Source organism: Esox lucius, chromosome 2 (genome assembly GCF_011004845.1).
Source record: "Esox lucius isolate fEsoLuc1 chromosome 2, fEsoLuc1.pri, whole genome shotgun sequence".
Classification (NCBI taxonomy): Eukaryota; Metazoa; Chordata; class Actinopteri; order Esociformes; family Esocidae; genus Esox; species Esox lucius.
In genome coordinates, this window is record NC_047570.1 from 39,519,666 (window position 1) to 39,528,840 (window position 9,175).

At 38.7% G+C, this 9,175-nt stretch overlaps 2 protein-coding genes across 2 annotated transcripts in view; both read right to left on the reverse strand.

Moving 5' to 3' along the window:
* cfap92 (cilia and flagella associated protein 92 (putative)) overlaps positions 1–1,008 on the reverse strand; it is a 23,988-nt gene extending 22,980 nt beyond the window's left edge. Inside the window, exon 1 of the mRNA XM_034295879.1 lies at positions 983–1,008. The gene's annotated coding sequence lies outside the window, so the exon portion shown is untranslated. The remainder of the gene's footprint in view (positions 1–982) is intronic.
* The window catches only part of LOC117595411, a 9,145-nt gene extending 592 nt beyond the window's left edge, over positions 1–8,553 (reverse strand). The window contains exons 1-7 of the mRNA XM_034296281.1: positions 8,449–8,553; positions 7,572–7,888; positions 6,679–6,890; positions 5,026–5,180; positions 3,244–3,305; positions 2,464–2,598; positions 983–1,091 (exon numbers count right to left, since the gene is read on the reverse strand). Of these exons, the coding sequence (XP_034152172.1) occupies positions 983–1,091; positions 2,464–2,598; positions 3,244–3,305; positions 5,026–5,180; positions 6,679–6,890; positions 7,572–7,884 (986 nt within the window). The 5' untranslated portion in view covers positions 7,885–7,888; positions 8,449–8,553. The remainder of the gene's footprint in view (positions 1–982; positions 1,092–2,463; positions 2,599–3,243; positions 3,306–5,025; positions 5,181–6,678; positions 6,891–7,571; positions 7,889–8,448) is intronic.
* Between the last annotated feature and the right edge of the window lie 622 nt (positions 8,554–9,175).

Genomic DNA, 9,175 nt, shown 5'->3' on the forward strand with positions numbered 1-9,175 from the left:
CTGCGCAGGCTAGTTTCATCAAACTGTGACGACATACAATAAATGTTTTATCAACATTTCTCTGTCCATCAAAGTTATAGTCGACTGGAATGCAATAATGCTGTCAAGCTGAAGGACTTTACATGTTGGTTTATAAATGCCACCATTTGCCACTGTAGAACTAACATTTTCTCCTCAAGATTAGCCCACAGAATGACAGTTGATTACCTCTGTTTTGCTGTGACAGAACATATTTTTTTTTTACGTAGATAATTGTTATTTTGATTTTTATTCCCTTTAAGACGCTTAATACCTTAGAGTAGCTAGCGGTAATGTTTAGAAAATTGCTTTAAAATGTATTTAATCGGGTTTATGAATCGTCAAGAGCCCCTATACAGTTATGAATACGTTTACCATCACCACCCCAGGAAGGTAACAACTCGGAATTACGTGAAACCTTTAGTTTAATGGACCTGCATTAAACAATTTACTTGACTTCTAAACACAACTTGTTGCACCACAGCTCATTCAGGTGCATAATAGCACCTGATCCTGGCCCCGAAGAAGATGAATGAACTTAAGCAATTAATCATTTTCTGTTGTATATTAGTTATTAATTCAGAACAATTTGCAGATTTTTATTTTTCTAAGTGTTGATCAGTGGCAAAAGCTCCTTATTTAATCCTTACTGGTTTTATGTTGTAATACAATAAAATGTAGAAAAATCCAAGGGATTACAAATTATATTACAAATGAATAAACTGAAACTCAAAACTAATTGTTCCAAGGTGACATTGGTTTTATCAATGTCACATTACAACAATTGATTTTGAGTGTCAGTGTTTGGAATGTACCATATGTAACTGAGTAATATAAAATAATTAGTCATAGCTCTGAATACTTTTGCAAGGCACTGTATTTAAATTCTAATGTTTAGTCATTGAGATAAGATTGAAGGCCTGTGTAGACCGATAAACGCAAAGTGTGTGTATCTTATTCTGACCTCACTCCACATTGTTCGACATCATTGACTCCAGTATTTAGGGTTAGGGCAGTTGAGGACAAAACCTTCGCAATGGTTGACAGATCTACAGTGGACATCTTGGGCTCAACTGGGGGGATAACAACATCATGTTACACTAAGGGATAACAACATCATGTTACACTAAGGGATAACAACATCATGTTACACTGATGGGATAACAACATCATGTTACACTGATGGGATAACAACATCATGTTACACTAAGGGATAACAACATCATGTTACACTGATGGGATAACAACATCATGTTACACTGATGGGATAACAACATCATGTTACACTGATGGGATAACAACATCATGTAGCACTAGGGGATAACAACATCATGTAGCACTAGGGGATAACAACATCAGGTTACACTGATGGGATAACAACATCATGTAGCACTAGGGGATAACAACATCATGTAGCACTAGGGGATAACAACATCATGTTACACTGATGGGATAACAACATCATGTTACACTAAGGGATAACAACATCATGTTACACTGATGGGATAACAACATCATGTAGCACTAGGGGATAACAACATCATGTAGCACTAGGGGATAACAACATCAGGTTACACTGATGGGATAACAACATCATGTTACATTGATGGGATGACAACATCATGTTACACTGATGGGATAACAACATCATGTTACATTGATGGGATGACAACATCATGTTACACTAAGGGATAACAACATCATGTTACACTGATGGGATAACAACATCATGTAGCACTAGGGGATAACAACATCAGGTTACACTGATGGGATAACAACATCATGTTACACTGATGGGATAACAACATCATGTAGCACTAGGGGATAACAACATCATGTAGCACTAGGGGATAACAACATCAGGTTACACTGATGGGATAACAACATCATGTAGCACTAGGGGATAACAACATCATGTAGCACTAGGGGATAACAACATCATGTTACACTGATGGGATAACAACATCATGTTACACTAAGGGATAACAACATCATGTTACACTGATGGGATAACAACATCATGTAGCACTAGGGGATAACAACATCATGTAGCACTAGGGGATAACAACATCAGGTTACACTGATGGGATAACAACATCATGTTACATTGATGGGATGACAACATCATGTTACACTGATGGGATAACAACATCATGTTACATTGATGGGATGACAACATCATGTTACACTAAGGGATAACAACATCATGTTACACTGATGGGATAACAACATCATGTAGCACTAGGGGATAACAACATCAGGTTACACTGATGGGATAACAACATCATGTTACATTGATGGGATGACAACATCATGTTACACTGATGGGATAACAACATCATGTTACACTGATGGGATAACAACATCATGTTACATTGATGGGATGACAACATCATGTTACATTGATGGGATGACAACATCATGTTACACTGTGGGGAAATGTACCTGTAGAACAGTGGAGCTCAGATAACTTTTTGAAGTCGGTAGATATGGTGTCTTGTCTCTTACTGGGCAATCTGGTCCTAGTTTTCTCCTTATCAAATCCTGACCTCAGCTTGTACACCATGCTCTTTATCCCACCTTAAAGAGTCATTTTGGAATATAATCAACATTTCAACGAAATAAGCCTTAGCCATATCCACTGGAAATGATTACTAAGCACAACCCACCTCCACTAGCGATAACAACTAAACCCTACCTACCTCCACATGCTATGATAACTAAGCCCCACCCACCTCAACAGGCAATGATAACTAAGCCCCATCCAACTCCATTAGCAATGATAACTAAGCCCCATCCACCTCCACTGGTGATGATAATAAGCCCCACCAACCTCCACTGTAAATGATTACTAAGCACAACCCACCTCCACTAGCGATGATAACTAAGCCCCACCCACCTTCACTGTTGATGATAACTAAGCCCCACCCAAATCCATTGGCAATGATAACTAAGCCCCACCTATGTCCACTGGAGATGATAACCAACCCCAACCCACCTCTACAGGCAATGATAATTAATCCCCACATACCTCCATGAATGATAAGTATTAACCCCCACCCACCTCCACTGGTGATAACCAACCCCAACCCACCTCCACTGGCAATGATAACTAAGCCTCATCCACCTCCACTGGTGTTTCTAACTAAGCCCCACACAGCTCCATGAGCAATGATAACTAAACCCTACCCAGCTCCACTAAATGTCTTTGTACTTAGTTCATACCTAGCTCATGGTCTTCCCCTGGTTTGGCCTGTGGAATCCTTAAGACTTTTGGGCAGTCATACCTTAATCAATCCACAAGTCAATCAGTTAGTACTTTAAGAAATTAACAGTTGACACATACAGTGACCTCCACAATTATTGGCACCCCTAGTAAAGATTAGTAAAAAAGGGTTATAAAAGATTCACCTTTTGGTGAATTAGCCTAATGTCAGACTGAAAGAATGAGAAACATCCAACCTTTAATTAAAGTAAATATACTCTGAGAAAAGAAAATCTGTCATCAACAAATAACTATTTCTAACAAAACCACATATTCCACGATTATTGGCATTCCTAGAAATTCCTATTAACAAAATGTAACAGCATTTTTTCCATTTAGATTTAACTTTTTTTAAAGTTGATCAGATAGTTTAGGAACTTTCAAGTAGTAATCCATGATGTCCTGTTTCACTGGGGTATAAATATGAGGTGAAAGAAGCCATATTCCATTATTCATACACCAACATGGGAAAGATAAGACACACAAATCAAATGAGGGAAATATTTGTTGAGCTTCATAAGTCAGGGAATGGCTATAAAAAAAGCCTGATCTAAACCTATTTGAAAACCTTTGGGCTGAGCTTAAGAAAAGAGTGCATAAGAGAGGACCAAGGATCCTGGTCGGTCTGGAGAGATTCTGTAAAGTGGAATGGTCTGAGATTCTTTGCTCTGTATTCTCCAACCTTATTAGATGTTACAAGAGAAGACTCAGTGCTGTTTGATTGGCAAAGGGTAGCGATGGCCATATGAGGCTTCATTGCCATTCTTCTAGCAGGAAGATATTATGCTAGCAGCGCTAATTCAGATTTCCTTTTTCAAAATAAAAGCCATAATTGAAATATATAAGGCAATATAGTTAACAATCTAGTCGGTACATTTATGTTTAATGTTCGTTCCAATGTTGTTCTTGTCTGTTCTTTTTTACAGACTAGATTGTTAACTATGCTGCCTTGAAAATTTCAATGATGGCTTTTATTTTGAAAAATAAAATCTGAATGCTGCCAGCATAATATCCTGCTGCTAAAATAACACTAATGAAGCCCCGTTTGGCCATCACTAGCAAAGGGAGGTTGTACAAAGTATTGAATGCAGGGGTGCCAATAATCGTGGCACATGTGGTTTTGTTAGAAACAATTATTTCTTGATGATTTTTTTTTTCTCTGAATAAATTTACTGAAATTAAAGGTTGGATGGTTCTCAATAATTTTTTCAGTGTGACATTAAGCAAATTCACCAAAAGATGCATTTTTTATAAACTTTTTACTAATCTTTACAAGGGTGCCAATAATTGTGGAGGGCACTGTGTTGGCTTTGTGTGGGCAGTACCTGGCCTTCTGTCCTCCCAGATTATATTCTGACATTGGTTAGGGGCATAGATAATGGAGCAATTTGGAAGACATCTTACCTTGGACCTGTCTAAAACCAGCTAATATTATGATATTAATAACAACTTTCATGCATAGCTTATACATAGAATGAACTTTCATGCTTTTTAAAATATTAATAAAAAACCTATTCAAAATGGTTTTCAACTAATAATTTCATTAATTAAGAGTATATGTTACAGTATTTTAGGTACAGTATGGTAAACGAAGCTAGCAAACTAAATTTGATGTGGTAACAAAAAATAAAACACCACCATGACTAGCGTTAAGTGGCTTGAATTTTCAGAACTGGTCTCAGGTAAGATTGCAGACAATTTAGGACATATAATATGTTTATGTCTTTGTTCAGGGGTCTTACCTGGCCTTAGCAGACATCATGTCTTTAGTGTCCCAGATCCTGAAGGTGATTTTATGAGACACCAATTTGATTAACAGCTCTTTGGTAACTCTCACCTTTATAGACTGAGACCAGCCAAGCCACAGCTGGTCACCATCGTGCCATGGCTTCAACACCTGGAGGCAGACACATAGGCACAGGCAGGGATGGACAGGATTTATGATATGTATTTCAAATACAAAATAGATTTTGTAATTTGTATTTGATAGGGTTGATGAAAATGATTTCATATTTTATATCGAAATACGTCAATGTTTTGTATTTTGTAGTTTAAAAATACTTTGTGAGAAGTCTACATGATGTCTACATAATGACATCATAAAATTACTGCCTCTGATTGGTGCCTATTCAGTAATTTGACCTTCTTCTTTTGGGTATATCCATACCCAAAGAAGAAGGTCAAGGTAAGAAGTGAAGGTTGCTAGCTTTTCATTGACTTTTAGAATAAATTGCATGTTAGGTTTTGTTGTTCATTTTAGTAGCTTAGGCTAAATCACTGGCGCCCTGTTCTCTTTGCAGATGAGAGCTGGTTTACCCTGAGCACATGTAACAGAGGTGAAAGAGTTTGGAGACGCTGTTTTGAACGTTATGCTGCCGGCAACATCATCCAGCATGACCGGTTTGGCGGTGGGTCAGTGATGGTCTGGGGAGGCATATCCTTGGAGGGTTGCACAGACCTCAACATGCTAGCCAATGATACTCTGACTGCTGTTAGGTAACGGGATGAAATCTTCAGACCCATTATCAGACCTTACGCTGGTGCAGTGGGCCCGGGGTTCCTCCTGGGGCAGGACAATGCCCGGCCTCATGTAGCCAGAGTGTGTAGGCAGTTCCTGGACGACAAAGGCATTGATGCCATTGATTGAATATTCAGTGGCTAGGAAAAACTCCCATAGAAGGCCAAAATGTAGGAAGAAACCTAGAGAGGAACCAGGCTCAGAGGGGTGACCTGTCCTCTTCTGGCTGTGCCGGGTGAAAAAATGTAGATTACAAATTGTAATAATTAATAAATGCAGGTGACATCTAACAGGTAGCGCCAAGTTTGTCTTTGAGCCCGTAGTAATGCATCTTTATTCAACTTTCTTATGTAAAAATGTAAGAGCGTGAATCCGGGTGTGCAACGACCATTCCTCTCCCACTCTTACCTTTATAATCACACTACATTAACGGGTTGAATATGAGTTTGTTTAGTAGCGCTCTGAACTGGGAAATGGCTACTTAATGTTGTGCCACGTTTTTCACTGAATGTTTATTCTCTGCTGCTAGTAACGTTGTTTTTTACTACGTGTATTCACTGCTTTTGATAATGTAATTTTCAATGCATGTGTATTCACTGCAGTTGGTAATGTCATTTTCACTGCATGCGTATTCACTGCTGCTGGTAACGTCTTTGGCAACATGAGTTTTAATGTTCAGTTGTTAATGTAGAGATTAAAGTGTTATTCATATTAATGAGGATGAAATACATGCCCATAGCATCATCTGAGGAGGCAAATAATCTATCTTCTCCAACAGTTACTGGCTTTTATTGGGGTTCATAGGTTGTTGGATGTTTAAGATGATACTTAACGAACATATCATAATCGAGCTTACACACACACACACACACATTACCTTGGTTTCACTCTCCGTGTACATCTTAGCAGCAACACCAAACATGACCAGGTCTACTTTCGTGGGCTCCTGGTTGCCAGGCAACAGATTATATTCTATGTGGTAATAGCCCAGGGCCTTGGGGGCCTCCACCACCCCACTAGACTGAACATGGGTCTTCTTAGCCTTCTCCACTAACAACACCGGCTCCCCTAGCGGCCCGGAGTCCTCACCTACACGATGCAGGTGACATAACCCAGGGTTACATACTACACAGATATGCAATATGACTTAGGGGATACAGGATGACATATCCCAGGGTTACATACTACACAGATATGCAATATGACTTAGGGGATACAGGATGACATATCCCAGGGTTACATACTGCACAGATATGCAATATGACTTAGGGGATACAGGATGACATATCCCAGGGTTACATACTAAAGGGTGTGAAGGGTTACACAGTACATAGAAATCCAAGTGGGATGGCATAAAATAGACTAGAGACATTTCCAGTGCATACTGCCAAATAAAGGAGTTTTCTTTCCTTTTTTTCTTTGAACAACAAAAGAAGAACATTTTTGAAGAGGGTTAATGTGGCATAAGTTGCAACTTTCCCCACCTGAGGGTACTTAATTAGGGCAGAGATGAGATGAGTTATCTCTGCCCTACTCAGTCCTCAGGCTGGGTCGCCCCTGGGTTGATGAGTCCCTGGGAGGCCCTTCCCTCAAAAAAGATGCAGAGCCAACAGGTCTGTGGAAGACCCACGACCTTGACAAGCCAAAGACCCAGAACCTTGACAAGCCAAAGACCCAGAACCTTGAGCCAAAGGCCCAGGACTACAATGACAACCTCCACCAGTTAAAAGTGTACAATACAATACAATCAAGCCTATAGGATAACAGTACCTTTAGGAATGGCGATTGCAATGCTGACAGTCCATTTGACAACATGGGAGCCATCTTGTATGTTAGTACTGGCCAGTTCATCAGGTAAGTGTTTGCTGTTTGTTGTGATGAGGACATCTACAGGTGAGCTGGACTCTGAGTCTGTCCTGTCCTCTCCAATTCTTCCTGGCTCTGGGGACTTGACCTCCCAGTCATGCTCCCTGAGTCCTCCACATCCAGCTGTGTCTGTGTCCTCCTCCAAGTCAGAGTCAGATGGAAAGGAAGGCACTACACTTTTGTAGTCGGTTTCCTCACACAATGCTCTGGGGTCCATGGTTCTGTCAATATACATTACAAGGCTACTTTTATGTTCGTCTTAGATGATGGTGATATTAGTGACAGTTACAAAACTCCTCACTGTATTATATATCAACATGTGGGTTGGGCCTCGCTATCTTTGAGGCAAGAGCCTATGGAACAAATTGGAGATCTTAAGTCAGACAATGGTGTCCTTTGCCAATAATTTTTTTTTTTATGGAGGATCAATATATTGTTGTTTATTGTTGTTTCTGTTGAATTGTATGTATTTGTTTTCTATGTCTTGAAATTTTCTTTTTTATAAATATTTGGTTTGTACATGCAATCCTGTCTACACAGAGCACAGCCTTAAAAGAAATTTAGGTCATTCTGTTTTCCCTCTTAAAATAACAGTGCAATCAACTACAGGGTTAAAATAAACTTACAATAATGTGTATTTGTAAAACAGAAAATCAAGAAACAATATAATTTTATTATTGTATTCTATGTTAAATAATTGCTCTGTTACTTTCTACTCCAAACAACACAACATAATGTCAAGCTACACCTTTATAAATAATAATGTATCTTCATACTTTACCTCCAACTACCATGTAGTCTACTTCCCCGCTCAGCGAAGAGTGCGATCTGCTATTTAGAACGTATGTATTACATCATTAATAAAATGACAAAAGTAAAAATAAACTTTCTGAGAATAACCCTTACCATACTACTCAAGATGGGAACTATGAACTACATCCGCTACATAAAACAGTCCTTAGATTTCTAAACGGCTCGGGGTGCAGTTGGGCAACAATTTCCGTTTGTGTGGCGAAATTACTAATATAAAAACTGATATGTCGTAGAATAGCATACAGAATTAATGTAAAAAAAACTGGGTTTCATCTTTTGGCGGAGTAATATCAACATTGTGTGTCCCAAAACCTGTATATGTCGCCTAGACAACCACTGTTGCAACAAAACGATAATGATGTGACAATTGCGCGAAAGTTAGTGGGAAAGTTACGCGGTGACATCATCATAGAACATGGTGAATACATCTCCATGGCAAACACATATAAAGATCTGAAACGTTGGTGGTTCGGGAGCTTTGAAAGCCTGCAAAGCAGGTATAATCAAACGCTTGAATTGATGAACTAGATAGAATTAGGTTTTTTATATAAATCAAACACAATGTTCTCATTAAAATACACTATCTACTCAATGTTTTATTAATTCAATGTTTTATTTCATAATTATTATTGAATGTGGTAGAAAATAAGCAACATTATAAATGCCTAATTGACTTCATTCATGAATACTCCGTT